The sequence below is a fragment of the Poecilia reticulata genome, chromosome 17 (genome assembly GCF_904066995.2).
Source record: "Poecilia reticulata chromosome 17, P_reticulata-male-v2, whole genome shotgun sequence".
In the NCBI taxonomy this organism is placed as follows: domain Eukaryota; kingdom Metazoa; phylum Chordata; class Actinopteri; order Cyprinodontiformes; family Poeciliidae; genus Poecilia; species Poecilia reticulata.
The window spans coordinates 13413179-13435709 of NC_088846.1; the positions used below are offsets into that span (position 1 = coordinate 13413179).

At 39.9% G+C, this 22531-nt stretch overlaps 2 protein-coding genes across 3 annotated transcripts; both read right to left on the reverse strand.

Moving 5' to 3' along the window:
• fndc7a (fibronectin type III domain containing 7a) lies at positions 1–9161 on the reverse strand. Its single transcript, XM_008433737.3, has 14 exons — positions 8972–9161; positions 8483–8501; positions 8097–8354; positions 6448–6708; positions 5759–6016; positions 4902–5153; positions 4490–4744; positions 4125–4382; positions 3468–3725; positions 3075–3329; positions 2596–2859; positions 1834–1863; positions 1434–1470; positions 1–668 (listed from the first exon to the last, which is right to left on the reverse strand). Exons 1-13 carry the CDS (start codon positions 9026–9028, stop codon positions 1439–1441), a joined length of 2457 nt encoding a protein of 818 aa, XP_008431959.2. The 5' UTR covers positions 9029–9161; the 3' UTR covers positions 1–668; positions 1434–1438.
• Positions 9162–11579: 2418 nt separating this feature from the next.
• Positions 11580–22491, reverse strand: aknad1 (AKNA domain containing 1). Of its 2 annotated transcripts, XM_008433738.3 has the most exons (22): positions 22084–22491; positions 20499–20708; positions 18833–19899; positions 18647–18721; positions 18472–18562; positions 17552–17703; positions 17420–17479; positions 17125–17258; positions 16848–17034; positions 15945–16126; positions 15460–15564; positions 15149–15293; positions 14877–14971; positions 14608–14783; positions 14431–14533; positions 14171–14344; positions 13927–14027; positions 13727–13825; positions 13552–13605; positions 13286–13382; positions 12719–12878; positions 11580–12625 (listed from the first exon to the last, which is right to left on the reverse strand). In XM_008433738.3, the coding sequence occupies exons 2-22, from the start codon at positions 20695–20697 to the stop codon at positions 12455–12457; spliced, it is 3627 nt and encodes a 1208-aa protein (XP_008431960.2). In that variant the 5' UTR covers positions 20698–20708; positions 22084–22491; the 3' UTR covers positions 11580–12454. The 2 variants fall into 2 exon arrangements, with proteins under 2 accessions (XP_008431960.2, XP_081454175.1); XM_081598049.1 differs by lacking the exons at positions 11580–12625; positions 12719–12878; positions 13286–13382; positions 13552–13605 and having other exon boundaries at positions 13786–13854.
• Between the last annotated feature and the right edge of the window lie 40 nt (positions 22492–22531).

Here is a 22531-nt window from a genome sequence, read left to right on the forward strand (position 1 = left end):
TTTGGATGCAAAAAGTTGACTTTATTGTTTTCATCTGCCAAACGAGCACAAACACATTCAGTGAAAGCAAAGTTAACACTGAGTCTGTCTCCAGGAATTTGATCAGATGTATCATCCACACGACTGTGCACGCATGACTCCGAGCGGATGGGATCGATGTCATCTGTCCCAGTTTCGCATCCAGGGCCACCATCCAACCAGGAGTAACGTCATACTGCAACCGTGTGGAGGCCTTCTACTTGGACAGGTCCTAGCGTATTGTTTTATTTGTGTTTTAGTCATTACATACATGATGAATTCAATCAAACTCTTAGAATAATAATAAAAAAGAAGCACTTAATACTTCTGTATGAGTTGGGACAGTCTTATTCTTTCCAGTTTGGGATTTTTTTTTTTTACGTCATGTTCAATGTGTAAGGGTTAAATAAGTGACCATTTCTTCTAAATCACCAAAAATAAAAAATAAAAAATTTGGATTTTGAAAAAACAATTTCACAGTTGATTTTTTCCCCCAAAGCTCTCAGACATTTTGTGTTGTATGGCTTTGGTATTAATGTACTTATATTTAATAATTCCTATATGGATTTTTATCTTATAAACTCTTTTCAATCCCCACTAGTGTAAACAAAGCTTTTTGTCCGCATTGTAATGATGGTAGACGATCCTCCCTGTGGGAGAGAGAGAGACAGAACAGACGACTTGGTAAAATGATAACTATGTGCATCCATCATCAGAGGCTCACATACATTCATGATGGACTTGAATCCTAAATTAATGTGCGGCTTTTATTGACTAATTCAAAATGTTATTTCTTCCAGGATGGAGTAATTATAAAAGAAAAATGCAAGCAGAAATAATGAACATGTTTGAATCTTTTAAGATTTTTTTCTAAACCACACAGAGTCACGTTTATACCAACTGGCTCAAGCAAACTGGACCTCCAATACATGCTTTTTGGGGAATCCCTTCCTAATGCTTTCCATCCTTCTTTAAACCCATTTGGATGTGTGTTTGGGATCATTTTCCAGTTTTAACTGTCAAAGTTTTAACCATCTGACTGTTGATTTGAAGTGAATCAGCAATCACTAAGTACGCAAAAAGGTATCAATGTCCTGTTCCTACATGTCCCCCCTCAATAACTATTAAGAATAGTCATCAAACTATTCCTAATAGTTTGATGACTATTAAGAATAGTCATCAAAACTGGCCCATGTTGCTTCTCTTTCTGCTCCTCGCTACTGTTTTCTTGTTCTTGTAAAGCCGGTTTATGGAATCTTGTGATACTTCAGTTGGATATCATGTGTCCCAAGGATCCAGTGAAAACGGCCTCCAGACATTTATTTTTAATATTTATCATCTCAAGTTGTTGTAATCTATGTGGTTTTGTCAGGAAGGTGGTGGATAAGCACCATGGAGTCGAGCAACAAACTTACCACCACTACTTTACACTTCGTCTTCTTCGCGAGATAACTGGAGAAACAGAGACGACAGTTCAGCATAATGTTAGTGTTTTAAAATTATTATTGTCAGGATATCATTACAATCTAATATGTAAATGCTTTATGTTTTTAATGAATGTTGGGCTAAAATTAAGGAATCATTTTGTTCAGATTGGGGTGAATGCCGAAATGAAAATATATGACAAAAGATCTTTTATAGAGATGTGTATTTACGTCAACTTCAGATTTCAATATTAACGTTGGACTCTAGCAGAGCTAATGGTTTAGCATCATGTTTACTTCCCAGTGAAAGAAACATTTTCACTGAAAGGTTGGAAAGAAAGCAAATATTTGATTTGATTCTAAATCAATCATTCTGACAAATTATACTCACCCATTCCAGCATTACTTCCTGGACAGGGAACTGAGAAAATAGTAAAAAAAACAAAGAAAACCATTTGTAGTCAGCGTCTTAAATTATTCAAACTGCTCAACACACAATCCCAACCAGAAGTTTACATACGCTCATCGTGTGAATGAAAATCATTTTACTTTTGTGGTTTTGTGATTGGATGCACAAGTTCAAATTAATTATGGATTTCTCAAATTCAGACAAGGTCAAAATAGGATGTAAAAGTATATACAGATACTAATATTTGGTCTCTTAACAATTTGTAGAGAAACCACAGACTTTTTGTTCATGGACCGAATCGACAAAGCGGTTTTCTCGTCATGCTGACCGTTCAAAGCACTTCGCATTTGAGTCCAGGTTTCACGTGATCATGCTGGGAAGAGGAAGCTGGGACTGAGTCAACAACCTTCAGATTGCAAGGCATCTACTTTCCCCATAGACTTGGAACCAATCATGTCCAAGTCTCAACAAACCGACCCAGACAGTCACCCTAAGATAAAATGAAATTAGGATGTTCAAGAACAATCCAGGAACCGCCAGGCTCCAGACCTTCTTATACTGAATATGTTGTTTCCCTAAAGAAAACTCCCTAATAAATTTAAACTTGTGCATTCAGTTCTTATTTTTGAAGTTGCTTTTAGAATAATCAATCCACACTGAGAAAAAACCCCCCACTTCAGTGCTTCTTTATGATTAAAACTGCATTCGTGCATGTAAGCTTTTCAGAGGCTGTAGATGACCCACCTGAGTACGTCCTGGGCAGGCAGAAGGTCACTTTTACCCCGGACTTCTCCACTGGTGCTACGACTACCGTGTAGACGTCTCCGCAGGTTCCCTCCTGGATGTCGCAGTACATGCTGCCTGCAGCAGCAAAGCAGGTGTAGTTGGCCCCGGTCCCATAAAGCTCTACTGTGTGGTTATAAGCCTGGGGGCTTGAAGAACGCCAGTACACCCTGAGCGAGTTGTTGGTGCGGCGATACAGCTTGACGCCTGTTGGACAGCACGCACCTAAAAGAAAGGAAACGAGTGTCTTGTCATTGTTTGTACTGATTTATTATTAGTTATTTTGTCTGTCATGTCTCGGCACTGGGTAAATGTCAGAAACGTGTGTGTGTGTGTGTGTGTGTGTGTGTGTGTGTGTGTGTGTGTGTGTGTGTGTGTGTGTGTGTGTGTGTGTGTGTGTGTGTGTGTGTGTGTGTGTGTGTGTGTGTATTTGTTCTCACTGGATGAGAATCCTCGATATTGACACTGGGTCTTGTGTCCCGTGCTGCTGATGGCGTCCAGTTGGACGCTGTAGTTGGTGCCACAGGTGATGCAGCCCATCAGGCAGTGAGTGTCCAGAGTGTGACATTTGGCTTCCCCACGTGGAGACATCAGGGTGGCTAAGTAGGAGCTGGCGCCGGTCCCGGGCGTCCAGGTCAGGTTGGTCATGGCCTGGGTGACCTGGGTGACGTTTACAGTCGATGGGCAGCAAGGACCTCAGGCAGAAAAACAGACATCAAGTATTTATGCTGGGATATTTCTCACATTCTGGATCTGGGTTTGTAAGGAAAGTAGATGACCTAACCACTTTTCAGAGAACATAAATCTTGTAGCCACTGTTGACACTGTTGTACCTGTTTCCAGAGTTTTGCTGTATCCAGGCAGACTTTGTCCGACTGCTGTGGAGGCCACAGCTGTGACTTCATAGATTGTGCCGCAGGGCAGCTGCGTGAGCTCACAGGAGTTATTTCTCGACTGGCAGGTGTATTTGTCGTAGCGTCCAGTAGCACTGATGGTGTAGTTTGTGTTGGGGGAGTTTGGGGTGGATATCAGGACTTTGTATATTGAGTTGGTGGTCTGTGTCATATTCAGGATCTCTGGAGAGCAAGGAGCTGCAGCAAGGCGGGCAGGAGAAAACAGAGGCTTTAGAAAAATACATTTGATTCCTGTAAGTTTATTGTTCAATTTCATGTTAAGGACTCCATGTTAAATAATTCACTGGCTTCCCCTTTAAGTGTGTGCAGAGTATGCAGGTTCATCCAAAAAGAGTTCAAACCTGAACTGAGATTTTATCTAAGCAAAGAGAAGCTGCAAAATATATATTTTATTACATAAAAATCTAAAAAGTGTGAGGTGCATTTGTATTAGGCCCTCTTGAGTTACTATTCTGTAAAACCTCTGTTCACGCCAAGAAACTTTCTTGGGGTGTAAACGCTTCAGCAATCCACTGTAATGTACCTCTCTGCCTCGTTTGACTGCATCTAATAGTTTTTATTGTGACCCGTCTGTACCTGTCTCCTGTCTGCTCGGGGTGCAAGTGTGGTTGCACCCTCGTAACTCGCTGCAGGGGGTCACAGTCACAGAGTAGAGGGTGTTGCATGTCAGGTCTGAGAGCGCACACACTGGCGACGTGTCGTTGCAGTGCAGGACGCTGTTGGTCTGAGCTGCTGTGGTCTCGTACAACTCGGCCCCCTTGACTGGTGACCACATGACCTCGAGTGTCTCTGTGGACACCAGCTTCACGGTTACGTCCTGTGGACAACAAGGAACTGGGCCAGAGGAGAAAGGGAGAAAAGAAGAAACGCAGAGAAACAACAACTAAAATAAGTGCACATATGGTGGAGCCTGGATTGCTAAAAGTAAACGACATTCTCACTGGTTGTGTAGTTGCGGACATCTGCGAAGAGGCTGGTGCCGGCCTGGTTGTAGGGAAACACGCTGGTGAGGTACGTGTAGCCACACATGCAGAAGAACTGGCAGGTGGTCTTTGTGGTGTTGCAGGACTTCTCTGTCCCATCGTCCCGCTTTATGAAAGCCACGTAGTACTCCACCAGGGGCACCTCCTGCCACACCACGGAGCAGTTCCCGGCAGTGGGCTCCTCCACCCAGATGTTCTCTGGGGGACATGGGTCTGTATACGGCACAGAGCAACAACTTAGCATTAGCTTTGGTTATAGAAAGCTAATGCTTGGTTATAGGAAGCCTTTCTTGTTCACTTATAAACAAAAATTCAATGAAGCCTTTTTTTTTTTTTTGTACAAGAACACAGACGTGTGTGATGGACTCACATGTAATGTAGCTAACTGACTGTGAGGGGCTACTGGGTCCAGCATTGTTGTAGGCTGTAACGGTGACAGAGTGGTTCTGACCACACTCCTGAGGTGAGATGAAGCAGTAACTGTCACTCGTGTTACAGTTTTGGCCATTTGAGGCCAGGACCAAGTAGCTGTTAGCCCCCTGCACCGTCATCCAGTAAACAGCGATTCCAAGAGATCGACCCGGAGTCAACAGGACTTGGGTTACATCTGGGCTCTGAGGACCTGGAGAAAAACAAGTAAACAGAAGGTTGTCAGAGTTTTTACATCCAGGTTGTAGAGATTAGGTTATGGGTCTGCAACCTCTGCAATCCAAAGAGCCGTCCACCTAATTAAAACTTGTTTAGAACGCATGAATATGTTTTGATCTAAATCATACCACAGTAGTTCTAGCTGTATATTTGGTGACACTGTGCCGCGGGAAGGTCAACCTCTACCTCACGGTCAGGTTTAACTTCTTTCTCTGAATTGTTGGAAATTGCAAAGTGCACTGCTTTGGGTTTGTGGAGTGCGCAACTAATAGGTGTCGTGTTACACATTCAGAGAGGGATGGATTATTGCTTTATGATTTCAACTTTTCCAGAATCATGTCTCATGTTTGCTATGTTTTCTGATGTTCTGATGTTTTTTTTGCTCATTAAAACACACCTCTGAGCACAGCGCGCTCTATTTTATTCAGGAGTGTCACAGTAAAGGAGGCCGAATACAAATGGGTACCATTGAGTAAATCCTTTTTCAAGTTGGTCTGTCACGTAAAATTAGAATAAATGTGTTGAAGCTTGTGATTGCAACCAAACAAAACGTGGGGGGGGGAAAAAAATGCAGCTTACGGGTGATCTGGCAGACAGTGAGGTCATCACCGATCCGACCCTCAGCGTCCCAAGCCATGCCTTTGATGCAGTAGGAAATTCCTGGATCGAGGTTATCAAATATCACCGTGGTGTCATTGGTGTTAACTTTGAGGCGACTGCTGGAGCCTTCTCGGATCATAATCAGTGTGTAGTTGATCGCGTGCTCCACCGGGGGCCAGGTCACAAGGATGGAGTCATTTCTGGGGGAGGATGTGTTCAACTTGGGGGCAACGACAACTACAAATCAGACAAGGAGGGAATGAAGAGCAGAACATTAAAGAAGAAATGGATTTAAGCTCAAATTTCCTTACTTTATCTCTATTTGCCTTTTTGTTGCAAAGTGTAAAGAATTTCATTTGTGATCACATTGATTTCATTTACTACTCATAAAGGGATGCGGCCTATTTCCCAAGGTGTCTTTTTACAAGGAATGAAAATAGTGCAGCACAAAAGAGTGGATAAAGTTTCCACCATCTTGCTTTTACCACAACAAGCATAAAATCAGTGACAATGGGCAGTGAAATAACAAGCCCTTATTGCCAGGAAAATGATAGAACAAGTTATTGTTTGGGTGGAACAAAAGAAGGGCTGCATTTCATGTACACTGATGATACCATATTGCATAAACTCATAACATGTTACACATGAGAAACTACAGAGGTATTTACCCGTCCTGGCTTCGATGGGGTATGAAGGCTGGCTCCTTCCTCCGGAGTTGACAGACATGACGCTCAGAGTGTAGTCGGTGTAGGGCTGGAGCCCCACCACCGTGCCCGGGGACTGTGCCGCTGGGGTCTCAAAGAAGAAATCCCCCGTCTTTGACTCTGCCCTCAGGATGTAGCTGGTTGCCCCGGAAACTTGTGCAAACTCAATAGTGATGCTGTCGCTGTTTTTGGAGTAGGCCTGGTCAATGGTCGGCACGTCGGGAGCTGAAGATTAAATGACAAGAGCGAAACTGAAAAATACTGAAACACACCAAACACCAAACGTGTATAACAATTTTTTTTTTTTTTTTACTGTTTATAAACAGTATATTAGAGATACACATAGACTTTTTTTATTTCCAATATTTTTCATTTTGGTTGCTTCACTCACTTCACAGAAAGTGAAAAAAGGAAATCTGTGATGAACTTCACATCTAAATATTTCTTTCATGAAATTTCAATCTTGTACTTTTAAGAACATCTTGCTATCAAGAAGATCTGAACTAAGCAGAAACAAGTAACAATGCTTCTTGGCATTACATTTTATGTTGTCTGAAAGTTGATTTCCTTATAAATTAAGCCAAGAATGTATTTGCGGGTTGAATACATAGTTGAGTTGAGTATGTGAAATTCACTTTGCTAATGCCAGACAGCTTATTTTGTTTGGTGTCATTTATTGAACTTGATGGTGAATGTTTGTTAAATTGCCAATATGCCTTGTTTTTTAAATTAATTCATTTTATTAGCAGGTGCCTTTGAAGCATGAGGAAACCCTGTACACAACCATAACCGCCTGGTGCCTCCTCACACGCTGCTGTGGGATGGCAGCTGATTCCTAAACCATAATTTGTCAGTCTGGTTGTGTTGTTTTTCTAAGTTGAGCCCACAATGGCTCAATAGAGTTGAGGTCGGGACCTGAGGCCAGAGGCAGGCCATTCGATCCTCTTCTCCTCCAAATTCTGGAGGTAGTTTCTAAAACACTGTTCTGTCGGGACAAGCATTGACGTCTTGTGGGATAGAGTTTAGTCTCCAAAGGTGGGCACATTTGACCGCCTGGTTTTAGAATCTGAATTGGATATCTCTCTCCGTATTGATATTTATTCCAATAAAGACCTGCCTTGTTTTTCCATTGAGGAAAATGCTGCTGCTTTAGACAACAATACTGCCTCTAGCAAAAACTATTTACCATTGGCAGAGTATCAGGCAGAGAATTTGACCCATTTAATCAAACCACAAATTTATTTTCTTTACAGATATTTTCTTTAAAGAAAACATAGATACAAGGAAGAGATCATGGATGGAATAAAAGTCTTATTTCTCCTTGTTTTAATTTAAGATGTATGTCAGAAATATTTCAAAGACCTTATGACAAAAAAAGTCATGATGTTTTTCCAGACATTCTACAGGAATGAATTATTTCCTCAAAGAATAAAGGGAAACATTTTTTAGAAATAGATATGATCATAAACTAGGCACTTAAAGCACAACTAAATATTTTCAAAGCCTGTTGCTGCACACAAACATGTTGGATTCCCTAAAAGTTAAGGCTTTTGGAGTTCCTTTGAGCCCGAATCTTCCTCACTCTCCCGTCTCGCTGTTTGTTTTCCACTGACCTGTTGTCTCCACCGTCTCTGCGCTGCTGAGGACATTGAGCGCATTGTCCATGGCCTCCAGCTGCATGGTGTACACTGTGTTCGGCGACAGCGAGTTCACCGAGCCCATCACCGTGTTGCCGCTGAACTGGGCGAAGACCGGCCGCTCGGGAGAGTTCTTGGGGGTCGCTGTGATCTTGTAGGAGCTGGCACCGGAGTGGCCGCTCCACTGCACCGTCATGCTCTTTGATGTCACCGTAAATACTGACAGAGTGATGTCTGCGGGGGGAAAAAAAGAGATTGAGAGAAATTAAACATTTACTTATGTTACTGACATGTGCAGATTTGAGTTTTCCAAACATCCTGCACTTACATTCTCCTGTCAAATGAATATGGAGGTAACTCACCGTTTTGAGCGGTGCATACCTGAAAAGGACAAAATAGGAGGCTTAATGAGTGAAACAAAGATCTTGACATCTTGATGATTAATGGCAGGGCGTAATTCCAGGAGCAGCAAGCTGTTGGTATTCCACATTATATCCTGGAGCCAATTATGCCCTGGATCATATTCTGGGACCATGAGAGGCAGCAGGCTGCACATTACCTTCACTCAACACAGATTTCAGGCCTTCTCAGTTCAGGTATTTCTTTCAGGCCGGAATGAATTTGCCTATTGAGCTAAGGATGGGCCTGCTGCATGCACTTGTTGAAAGCATGGACATTCAAAAGATCCTGTGTTCATGTGTACTTCAAAAATCCATCTCCTTCACAGTTAATAATCTAAATATTCCTACAAACAAATGTAAACAGTGCTTTTCAAAGATAATGGGGTGCGTAATCCTTGCTCTAGTTTTGCTGAAGGTCCAATGGTAGCACCAATAAAAGTCAGCACTTACCCCAGTAAAGGCCAATAAAAGAAAAAGTTTGATCCTGTGCAGGCGCACCATTCCCATGCCGTCTGTGTTTTCCTGCCTGAAGCAGAGATGCGTGATGCTGTTTCTCAGAGTGACTTCAGGGCAGTGACTCAGGCTTAAATTCAACGTTATTTTTTTCCTCCCTCTCAGATGAGACGACAGGTGCTTTATTGTTTCAGCAAATACCAAAAACCCCAAAGGCTGTAACTCCACCCCTCAGGAGGGGTGTTAAAGTGACCTATCGGAGAAAGAGATGGGGGTTCACCTTTGTTAGATGAGGATGTTGATAATGACGCGTATATTACAAGTTATTCAAAAGTTTTGTACCTGTTTTTTTTTTTTTACTTTTTAGAAAACCACGTCTGGCAACCGGATCCTGCATATTAGCTGTGAATCTTTTGTTTCCCCCAAAGAAACATTTAGGTCCACTGAAGGAAGAGATAAGCTTAGACAAGAGATGACCCATATGTGCTTCTTATGTGTCTGGAAGGAAACTGAAATGATCTTCTTGGCAACATTTTGATTCCTCCGGTTCGCTCACTTGGTTCCTGGCTCTGAGCAATCAAAGGTTTTTCTTTAGGTTGTTGGTCTGTATATAATGTTACTTTTATTTTACCAATAAATGTAAACATTTTAGTTCAAAAGAATATGGAAATTTAAACACATTGAGGTTATGTACAGGGTGTCTACTTCATAGTAAAAACATATATAGGAAAAGAAAATGTTACAGAACTCTAAATCCTCTGGGCCTTTGTCCAGAAATATTCCCAAAAGAGGATGAGTATCTGTAATGAAGGTGTATTCAGTGAACTGGGTGGGGGAGTCCCATAGGACCGGCTCTGAAAAACACACTGAGCAAAAAATGTTACAAGTAGAAGGCTCATCAAATTGCTTCGTCAAAATTGATTCTACTGTGAAAAAGTATTGTCTATAAAATTTAACAGCAAAGCAGAGGCAAGATCTGTTATTTATTGAGGTTATCAGAGGTTGAATTTTGGCATGTTCTGGATCGGCTTCCTACTGTATAACTTCAGCATGTTTATGAACTGAAACATTACTGACATTCCTGTTCAGTATTTTGTGTTAAAGACCCAATTTTATGGTTCCATTAAATACAAGTAATTCAGACTTGGGAGCAGCAAGGCAACCCAGACTATCACTAGAACTTTGTTTGAATGTTGGTGTGATGTTCTTTTTCCAGAATGCCATGCAACTTTTAAACCAGACATTATGAAACACACACCATCTAAAAGGGTAAAGTGAGACAGCCTTTTGTGACCAGTTTTGTGTTTTTGGCCATCTAGAACGGTCATTGGGAAAGAGACGGGTTCACTCTAGATTTGATGATTTAGCAAGGGGGGAGTTTATGTTTTCAGGTAAAATGTAAGCAATTAAATCTTAATTTGAGTAACTTTTTAATGTTTATTAAGGTTATCTTTGATGATATTAAATTTGGTTTGAACATTGGTGTTGCTGCTTAGCTTATAAGTTGTTACTATTAGCATAGCAGATGGTGGTGTTAGCTATTGTTAGCTAGGTTGTAGTAGGCCTATAGTCAATCATGTTAATGTTAGCTCACATGCTAATGTTAGCTAACAGTGTATGCTAAAGTGCAGGCTTAAAATAATGGCTGATATGCAGAAGTAGAGAAAACATTTTAGCAGTGATTCACAAAATGGCGGTTGTGCCCTGACTGTGGTTTTTCAAAGTATTTGAAATGATCTTAAAAAGTTTTTATAGAAAGAGTTTTGAAAGCCTGCTTGTTGCAGGAAATAAAAGTATTATAATCAAACTGATTTGAAAAATAATTAGTTTCTGATACAGTAAGGTCTTGTTTACCTCACCCTTTTAGGATGTTTCATCAATGATATATAATCTTTTTTGTTATATATTTTTTGGCTCGGATTATGCTTTTTCTCTGCACAAATATACACAAATGTGCTGCAAAGCTCCACCTTTTACAGCCCCGGTTGGTTCCTTCAGTCTTTCGTGTTGAAGGGCCTTTATGTCTAATCAGACCTCTCTAATGTAAGTAAATAACAGAAACCCAAAGCATTTGCTACTATTTTTACTAATTTCTTGAAGTGCCTGCAGGTTAATGAACATGGAGAACATCACCTGCTCCTGGGAAGGTATGAGCAGATAGTTTAGGAATGCTGCTTCTTGTTTCTTTTCTTTTCTGATGTCTTTTTGTAGAACAGAGAAACTCAACACAGTAGTTGACTGCAAGCAGCCCAGCACCAGCAGGCTCCGGCTGTGAAAAAAAAAAAAAAAAAAAAAAGCAGGCCCACTATGAATTACTCAACTGAAACTTAGAAAGACGACACTGAGTCAGGTGTATCTAGAGCCCAGCAGGGATGGGCATTAGTGGCATCAGATGTGAGGATTTGCTAAAAGGATAGGAGCTGATATGCAGTCAAGGTAAAGGCAGATGGTTTTTTCCTGAAACACAATATCAGCAAAATGACCCAGATTTAATCCGATTTAATTGTATCTTCTGCCTGTGGCTGAAGATACTGATATGCAAACAGGAGACATATAGCCATTATAAGGTTTTATGCAACTCCGCTGTATGGACAATCGAGCGACATCACAATATATGTAAAGTTTATTCTAAGATTGTAAGAAATTGTTATGAGTTGAAATATCAAGACACATTTACAAACTGCAGAACATATAGGTTAATAAATACATCTTTCTGAGTAATAAATATGAAGCACACGTTACATAAAAACTCACATTGGTTTACATGTAAACAAACTGATGTCCAAAAAGAAGAAATCAATTTCCCCCAGAAATGTGTAAAATGAAATATTTCTGACTTTTCTGACATTTATAAATATGTACTGTTTAAAGAAGAAAACAATAAACTGAAGCATTTTCACAAAAAACCCATCAAAACAGTTTCTTTTAGATGCTTGTTACATGAGACTGCGATATTAAGGCCCAAACATACCACAATCTATAACATAGTTTATTAAATAAATATTCATACATATGAAAGTTTAAATAAAACTGTGATAAATATATTTAAGAAATTAAAAATTAACACTTACACAAATCTCTATTAAAACAAAGTTGAAAACTTAAATGAATAAACTGATAAATTAAACTGAAACTCACCAAGTTAAAAATGATATAATTAGTTGTTTGATGGGTTAACCTGCATAGAAGTTTAACTAATCTATAAGTTGACCATGTGCTGTCTGCAACACAGGAGGGCTATTGAAAAAGTTTACAAATATAGAACATGCAGTTTTTAACATGAAGTAAATTTAAATTTGTACGTAATATTTGTGTTTCTTTTGAAAATAAATAACTGAAACATTTAAATAATTTTAAAGAATGTATTTTTGTATTTAACATTTCATATTCTTGGTTTAATGTCTCATTTATTTACTGAATTGTGGAACTTAAGGATCCCCATACAATGTATTACAGAAGATCAGTGAAATGTGATAACATTTAGGGAGTGTGGTGTTTTCTGCCCTCTAGTGGTTGCGTGTTGTAAAGTTTCTTGTGCAGCTGTGCCTTGGCTAAGTCGGCAGACAGCTTCCTGGCCATACGATCTGTGGTCCATTTCATGATGCGAGCAACTTCAATGGCCTGGTCCAAAGTCCTGTTCATGTCTTCCTCCTGAACGCAGAACATCTTACGTTACTCAAAAAACTATGAAAAATGGATAATGAATAAATGTTGACATCAGCATTAAAGCTTTGAGCCTTTGACCTTTTTGCCCCTGTGTCTGCTGGTCGCCCTGGGAGGAACAGAGACTGGAGACAGAGTCTGCTGAAAATACACGTTGCTGGGCAGAAGTGCAGAGTCTGACTGAGTGGAGTGTTTTCTGTGACAGGATGTGGACAGCAGCTGCGGCTCTCTCACTTTATAGCTGCATTATAAGGCAGAAATTAGAGATTAGTAGGGCTATTCAAGATTCATAAAAATCTCATTTTAAAACTTTCCAGACTGAAACGCAGAAATCTTACTTGCAGCTTTTCAAATATTATTGATATATGAGTATAAAACATGCAGGTTAATTTATAAATCATCAAGCAACATGACATTGAAGTTGGCATGGCATTGGAATAAACCTACACTTGCTCAGTTTCAAAATCAAAGACGCTGACTGGATTATCATCCATTAAATACATTTAATTTGGTTCTGTCAATAAATTAAAATTGTCCCACTCCTTAAAACAATCATATGTTGTGCTGCTATCATCAGCTATGATTGCTGATGATAGCAAATGTTTCCTGGCAATTATTGTTTGAAGGTTTGAGGTGAGACGCGTGTACCTGGCTGGCAGGCTGCAGGAGGAGCCATAGTTGACCTGAAGGAGGGGCTTCTGGAGAGAGGGAGACCACCTCTCCTTGGAGGTAAAACTCTTGATGGCTGCCCATCACAGAAACAAAGTGCTAATTAATAATTGAGCTGTACTGTACATTTATATTGCACAACTTACAGTGTTATGTTTCAGATTGTCAGGCATACTGTTAAATTCTTCTTGGTTATAGATAAATTAAATAGATAAAACTGAAATTATTTCACTTCAAATATTCACCTTGTGGCCTTTGCTTCACACGGCGCTCATTCTTTGCTCTTAAACCGGAGATTCCTGCAGTACGGAAACATGTTCTTAAGTTTAATCTCTTTAGACATAAAGCAGTAAAATGTAAAAAAACAACAACAAACAAAACAAAAAAACAATTGTCAGCATGCACTCTGCAGTGATCAACCTCTTGTGTGCTGGAGTTTATCAGATGTGGAACAAACTCCTCCCACAGGTGAATCAGGGAATTGCGACATTATCTCAGAGCAGCTCCCACCACCGCTGTCTGTGCTCATAACCCAAAGCAAATATATACTAAGTTTGATTGATTAATTGATTAAAATCATCTTTAAGAAAAGGACAAAACGTAAAGTTCTGGCAGACCACCTTTGCTCTTGCTTCGTTCCATGTCTGAGGAAATCCAGTCGTCTATTCTCTCCAGACTGGACGTGAGGTTACTCCTCCCTCTGCTGCTCGACTTCCCTAAACTAGACAAACAAAGATCTAATCAGAGGAACATAATAGGACTTTACAGGAAATACACAGAATATTTTATTCACGGGAAGTCACAGAAACACATTTCAACAACTCCTATTCTTCTATTTACTGAAAGGGAAGATTTGGGGCTCACTTTTTTGAAGCTGGTGTGTGAGTTTGGATGTTATATTTGTGGTCTGAATCCTCCTGTCTGTATTTTGAAGTGAGGTAGTCCATCCTCTGTGCTAAGTGGGGCAGCTGTACCAGCCCCTGCTCCAGGTCCTTCTTTAACTTCGATACCTCTGTCTGCAAGGCCAGGATGGCCTCGCTGGATGCACATATGAACAGAATAAAAGACGTCAGATTATATCTTTCCATATGTCTACCACTAAGATTAGCTCCATGCACACTGACCTGTTGCAAGAACAGGAGCAAAGAGGGGCGTGTTTGTCTACAGCGTTCATGGAGGTCCTGAAAGCCGGTTCAGGTATGTGGGCAGGACGTATGTGGTCAGTCCCTGTTTGTGCAGAAATAAATGTTGCAGGACTGATCAGACCAAACGGTGAAACAAGTGAGGGAGGCTTGACTTACGCTCCTTGGTGGTGCTCTTCACCCACAACTCCACTGCAGCAGCTGCTGCTGCTTCACAGTGCAGCGTTTGGATGGATGAGTTGGTAGCCACGGCGACTGTGTGGATCGTCGTCTCCAGCTCGGAGCAGGAAGCTTCACTGTCTGAGTTGTTTAGGTCGTCACACTTGGAGTGAATGCTGGAAAAGAAAGGAGCAGATTTCAGGTTCCCCTGTTATCTGTGGACAGAAGCTGCAGAGCAATCCGAAAAACCTGGGAATGGTTTTCCTGACCTTCCTGTCAGGACGTTTGGTTGAAATGCTTCAGTGACTGACTGATTCAGATAGGAGCTTCCAAATCCACTGTCTGTCTCTGGACTAGATATCCGCTGCAACTCAAACAACAAATGCATACTCATCATCAGCATGAGTGTCTTATATTTTGGGGGTTTTAACAATTTGGATTAGATTTGAACAATTAATGGTTCCAGCTGTACCTGAACCAACAGCAGATCAGGAAAAATACTGATTATCCAGAAGAGACTTAATGTTTAAATGTGACTGACCTGTGACAGACAGGAGGCGTTGACCGCGGGCTGTGAGACGCTGCGGCTGTCCGAGTCTCTGGGAGGATGAGAAGAACAGGAGCGCGCCGCTGCCAGACTCACACAATAACCCAGATCACATTCACTGCTCGTATTCAAGTCAGAGCTGCAACAGAGACACAGAGAAAAAAAATGAGACTCAAGACTTTAGTGTGAGTCAGTAAAAAGCATCATGTCGATTGTAGAAAATCAGATCCAGCTCTGAGAAATGGTAACATGCTCTTTTTTTCCACAGGAATCAGCTCAAACCTGCCACTCTTAGCAGTAAATACCTGTCAGGGGTCCACAGAGGCAGAGTTACCCGGTAAGTTAAAATTGTCTCCTGCTCATCTTCTGGTGTCTGACAGTGCAGTCCGTTTACTGAGCCCAGCAGGCCGCTGAAACAGGACGGAGAAAACAACCTGAACACACACCGGTCCAAACAGTCTGTTCCGTCTGCACAGAGGAACCTGAAACCAGCACTGAACCTGAAACACTATCTGCCTGAAGGAAGGCCGAGAACGTGCCTTTTTTATGAGCACTATCACACAATAAATAAAGCAACACTCAGAGCATCAATAGATGGAAACAAAATCTTTTTTTTTTTACTCAAACTGTATAATTTCAATTACTTTTTAGACATACAGTTTTGCCTCAAACACAGAATATTTACTATAAACAAAACAAATATTAAAAGAAAAAGGGAACATTTGGGAAGTCAAATTTGAATAAAAAAAAAATACATCAGTATGCCGAGAAAAAGATTAATTATTCATACTGGGAATTGCTGATGGGCTGCTTGGCGGTTTCCTTTAAAGGGTCAGCGGTCCTGATCTCCCGGCTTTGGTTAAATCCACCATCGACATGGATTTCTGTGGAGTCTTCAACTTCTCTTTGGTTATTTTGGTCTTTCTGTGCATCCTCTTTGTAACTCTCAGTGAAAAAGCCTGCAATTTCCCCCTGAAAAACAAAACCCAGTTACATCGTATTTGCACGCTTAATAAAAAATAATATTTCCACCTCTTTAAAATGAGCCAGAAGATGGCAGTGTTTCTGTTTTGGCTTACTTGGGATAAAGGAATTGTACTCCTTTATCTCTTTATTTGTTATTTTTTGATGACAGTTTAGGATAGAAAACTTTACATCAGCTTCTTTCTGACAACAGGACAGTGTTGTGAACAGCATGCAACTAAATATTTTATTGACATAATGTGATGAAATTCTTTAAAGACTACCATTCAACCCAAACAAAGCTAAAAATAATTTTTACATGTATGCTGTAAAGACTGATGAATTGAAACCATTATGTAATGAGTTGTTGGTTTCTATTCTGTTGCAAATAACCTGCCTTTTATCAACACATAATCAGATTGTAACTGAGGCAGACTGAAGTTATACTGAATACCTGATCAGCATCTGGTCTTTTAAGTTATCAGATTAAATTAATATGTTTTTAGCAAGAGAAAAAAAATGTTTTGATCAAATCAAGGTCTCAATCTCTTCTTTTAAAGGACTGGTATCAGAGTTTGGTACTAACTAATTTGTTGAACTTTACAACGTTCAGTGCAAAGCGCCAAATTTATGTTCTGGATGTTCTATATGCAGAAGATTAACTTGAACCACCATACAAACTAAAATGACATGTCTAAATAACTTGAAGGAAAATGTATGCGTTTGTTACCTCATGCAGGGAAGGTGTAGGTGGAGGCGAACTTGTGTGAAAGAAAAGTGAACCAGGTTTCTCATGCAGCGACGTGGGAGTGGAGGACGAGTGGGGTGGAGAAATCTGTTCATACGTGTTTCTGTCAATGACCTCCTTTATGTCCTCTAGGTGCATCCCTATCCTGAATATGTCTCCCTCTACCAGTCTACACACAGAACAATGCATGCACGAAAAATGTAACGCAAGTACAGATAATCTGAGATTCGATCGGTAGCAACAATAAGATCTACTGAACCTGTCGGGGTCAAAGGTGCCAGTGTTTCTGGACAGACCCATGTAGTTCTGCATCTCCAGAGCTCTGTGCTCGTCCTTCTTACTGATGTATTTCCTTTCAAGCTCATCCTGCGCCTCCATCATGCTCCTCAGTATCTAACAAAAGACAAATTTTGCATTCACTCATAAAAAAGACAGGGGGGAAAAAAAACATGTATTTTTTTTTTAAAAAAGAAAGAAAAAAAATATGAATATATATTTTAAAGATAAAATATAGCTAAATAAAATTTGTTTCTGAGGATTCAAACATCCCTTACCATTTGTTGCTCAGGTGTGCTTACAGCCATATTAGTAACATTACATTTGAATTCTTCAACCTGAAAACATGAGGCTTGTTAAGCGGTTTCAGAACAGAACAGTGTGAGGAACCACATTCAAACTTACAGTACCTTCTGCATAAACTGGATGATGATCTCGCTCAGCTCAGCAGTTAATCTCTCACCATCACTAAGATTATCCTGATGCTGGTTTGATAAAACTCTGGTTGCTTCCTTAACTATTGAGCGCTGAGTCGATTCACTCTCTTTCTCAATAAGGTTTTCTGTAAAAACACCAACACAGAATTGATACAAGAAAGGTCATATATAACACTTGCAGTAGCAAAACGTATTCGTACCTTAAGACATTTTGTGCTTTCACAAATTTCAATATCTTTATTAGGATTTTGTGTGATGGAAAGAAGTACCTAACATAATACCTAACATTAAATTAGGATTACAACGTGATGTACAAATGATTAAAATACAAAAACTGCAAAGACTAAGCCTTGAACATCTAACGCATTACTGTTTAATCTTTGTATTTTAGGCGACAGAGCAAATGTGAAATAAGTTGTTCTGATCAGATGAAACTAAAACTAAAGTTTTGGACCTAGAAACAAAATGCTTTGTGGCAAAAAACAACAACAAAAATAAAAACTAACAGTATATCACCATGAAAACACCATTCTCATTGTGGTGGTGGCAGAAGGCTGTTCTAGAAAGACTGTTTTATTCTTAAACATGTCTGATAACCACCAGGTCGTTTTCGTCACTTTGAGGTGCCTAATGTCGTCAATCTAGGCACCTTTCTTACAGAAAGGTCAATCTACAGACCTTTCTGTAAAGTCTGTAGACTTTACAGAAAGGAACTTTAAATACTTTTTCTAGGTGAAAATGAAAAAGTTGCAGTTCACATTTAGGAAGATTACGTTTTGCCAAATTTTTGCATAGAGACTTTTCACATTGATACATTTTTTTCTCTTTATTTGAACAAAGACAAATGCTTTGTGAAACATCCACAGTTTCAGGTGTCAGACACAGAACCGTACCTGACAGCGGAAGGGAAGAAACCAAGTATTTGGGATGAGTCTCTACACCAAACTTTAGCTGCTTCTCAACTTCATCTGAGTGTGGATGAATCTGTAAAGCATAACCAATAATTAGTAGCACGACTAGCACGGATTATTTAAAAATCAGTGTTATGCCAAACTGGTTTTAGCTTACATTTGGTTTTGGTGCCGTTACTTCTATAAGGTTCACTGAATCTACATATCTGGTCAGTAATTTGTCATATTCAGTCTAAAAATTCAAACATAGTTAGTTAGACAGGCAGCCAACAAACACAACAGTGTTACTCTATGAGGAAATATGAAGCTTTAAGGAATTGATGCATAATGAGATGAATGCTACCGTCAGGTGATGCGCCATTGATGGTGGTGTCTGGTTTTTACTGTCTTCGAAGACGTAGGGCATCTCTGATAGTGGGATGGAGTCCTCCAGGACTCTGCTGATCACCTCTAACATACCAGGAGAAGACTGGGCTCTGTGAATGGTGTTCGGTTTTGGCGGAACTGGTCTCACAGGTCCACTTGGAGTCTTAGGGATTTTTACTTTTGGGGCCACCTTGGAGAAATCTGGGAGAGGGTAATGAACTTGTCCCTGGCCGTACTTCATCTCACAGAAGGATCTAGTGCGAATGAGAGGGACTCTCTGATTCCAATCATCCTCTCTTGTCTTGTTCTGCTCGGTTTCATTTGCAGAGTCATCCCCTCTGTTCTGGTTCACACTTCCTGAGCTGGACACATTTTCCTCAGTTGCAGCTGAAGCAAAATTATCAGTTTTCCTTTCAGTTTTTTCTTCTAAACTTTCATTCTTTGATCCTTTGTGACTCATTTCCAGAGTGTTTTCAGTTTTACAGCAGTAATTTTCTGGTGTGCTGGTTGTTGCAGCCACGCTAAACACAGAGTCGTCCACGCTTTCCAGCAGAGACACCTCCGGCAAGGTCTCTGCCTCAATCAGCCTTTCCGGTCCGAGCAACTCCTCCTGAGAGAAGTGTCGCAGCAACACATGGGTAATGTCTGTAGGAAGAGCAACCTCAATTTGATTGGTAGCGTTAAGAGACTCCGCAGGTTTAGTGTTGGTATTCTTATCTTTCTCGAGCAGACCAGGAGAATCTGGGCTTCCATGAACAGTTTCTCCTCCGTCAGAGTTTCCAGAAGAACTAGATGTTTGGTTTAAGTGCGAGCTTCTGAGATCCTCGTCATAAGGCAGATCTTCCTGATCCTCATCACTGGTGTCTTGTCCTGGGTCTGCAATCCCCGGTTTGGAGGGTGGCTCACCGCGAGTGGTGTTGGGTCTTTGGGCTGACAGATGCAACGTAATGCTTTTATTTTTGTTTTCGACAGCATTTACACTATTACTGCTGTCAACACTGCTCTCTGAGGAGGACTCTTCTAAAGCTGACAGCTCTGCACTTCCTGAAAATAAAATAAGAACACAGAAATGGCATTAAAATCTAAATAAAGAATAACGACCAAAACATTAAACATTACAGTAAGAAAAAGTACATATTATTCATAATCCATTAAAATTTTGAACAAATATTAATACCACCTGAATTTGTTACAACAGCAAACTTTTATATATTTTATCAAGATCTTCTGTGATAGAACCTAAATCAAAGTAAAAATCTCTGGCAGGTCTTGGGAAAAAATGCAATAGACATAATAGACTGGCTATAAGAAAATAAAACTGAGGCACATTCCAACAAATGTGTGAAATAAAAGGTAGCTCTACAAAGCACTGACTCAGAGCGATGTTTTCACATTATAGTTTAACAAAAATGTTAAGACTGTGTATTATGTTCCTTCTATTTCATCTGTTGCCATATTACTGAAAAGTCAATGAAATACCTTAAAATCTGTGGTTGTAATGTGAGAAAATACGGCGCTGCATGTTTGTTAAACTACATGCAGCCAAATTCATGGATGAAATGGTTGCTATAACAGTTCATTCATTTCAGCTGTTTTGTATATCTTAGCAAAGTAGAGACTGGGAAAACAAATAGTTGACTTACCACTGAGGTGAATGCTTGCTTCGGAGGCAGCTGATTCTGCTCGGGACACGTGTAATGCTAAAGAGCTCTCTAGATCGCTCAGGTGAATACTTTCATCCTCACTGAGCTCAACTAAGATGCTCTGCTGGATGTGCCTCTCCCACAGCACAGTGGGTTTGTCCTCCTCCTGAACGTCCTCATCCTCAGAGTCCCCCTCCATCAGGCTTTTTTCTGCAATGAAAAGGATTGTGACTCAGCTTCTTCTTGCCTGTGTTTTTTTTACAGGAAAGAAAAGATGGGCATGCAACACCTGTTCATCCCTTAGCAACACAGGCTGTGAACTGACAACATTGGATGAAAATGTCTTAAGGGTGTCAATTATTCAGGAGACAACATGTAGCTTTGTGTGGCTTGAGTGTCCAAAGTTATGAGAAAACCGCCAACTGAGATACAGCACCAATCACCTGGTCAAGTTTGTGGGAGAAAAAAATTATTTGGGTCTCATTTCCCCCAAAAAACAAACAAAAAAACAAACAAAAAAACATATTTACAGAAAGGAAGGGAATTCATTAGCCAATTGGTTGTGAGTATCTATATTTGAGTTCCTGTCTTTGATGCATAACACCAACAAACTAAACAACAGCTGCATTTATACATTGTATTGGAACTTTACTGTACACAACAGGAAGAGTGTACATCTCATACTTTAGTGAATGCAACTAGGCTAATCCTTTATTTTCTCTTTACTTCCACCTCCTCTTATATGGGCTGATTCAATCAGCTCATATAAAAACTGAAACAGCATCTTCCTGTTCCCCCTCCCTATAAGCTTATGGATGTATGTACTGGCCTCTGTGTTGGTTCCAACATCTTCATACGCTAGGGTGTATTATTATTTTATTCTTGTTATTTAAATGCATCAAATCTAACAAATCCCAATATTTTCTGTTAATAAATGCACTAACCTATAGCATGCACCTTAATTCCTATTTTTTAAGTTTAGCAAACTAAAAATAAGGTAGCATAGGTTTGACACATATGCTTTCTTCAATTTCTTACTTTTATGAAAGAACCTGGAGTTCATTTTTTCTATTTTATGTAAAAATCTGAATTGACTGGTCAGGTCAGACCTTAAAAAATATTTTTTTTAATGAATTTGTTGAGGAAATTCCTTATTTGTTGTATGTTTGTTTTGATTTCTACTGAGAATCTTGAGAACAAACATCATCCAGTGTTACATGTCAAAAATATTGTTTAACTGATTTAACATTCTTATGCCCAGTAACCTTTAAAAATGTAGACACATCAAGTGCTGCTTCATCTGCAAATGAAAAAATGACTCAACTTTATTAATATCCTCTGGACAAGAAAAACTTAATCTTGTATTCCACATTAAAATGAGAAATAAAAAAATTAAATGAGAACTATATTTGCCAGAATAGTTCAGTATTATTTAAATAACATTAGAAACAGAGAGAATTCAGAAAAGCAAAATGTTAAACTTGCATGCTTATTGAAAGGAGCACAAGCATACACATACAGGTGCTAAACTAGCCTCTGTCCGACATTTTCCATCTGTTTTCTTTTGGTGGTGCTGGTAACTCACTGTGGTCATGGGCTGCTCCTTCTCCAGTGTGGTTGAGTAACACTTGCTCCTACTCTTAAAACCTGCTGCAGTGTTCGCTCCCTTCTTCCTTGTCATATAACTTCTTGTATTTGTTGAGTTTCTGTGGTATCATTAATTATGTAGCTCACACGGCAACGTTGACCGTCTGGGCCAGGAGGAACAGAAGCTGGGTCTGGTTGCTATTAGTAACACTGGTGAAACTTCGTCTAACATTCTGCTGACTATTAAGTTGTGAGTTTTAGCAAGCTGGGGGTGTTTTGAACCGTTGACATTGTTACATTATCCACACAAATATCTTCGTTACCGTGAACTTATCGTCTACATTATAAACAAGACAATATTTGTCAAAAAAAAAACCTGAAGTACAAGGCGTGTCAAAACTGACACTTAGCTGATTAGCACACGTCATATCTTTTCTATTCAAATC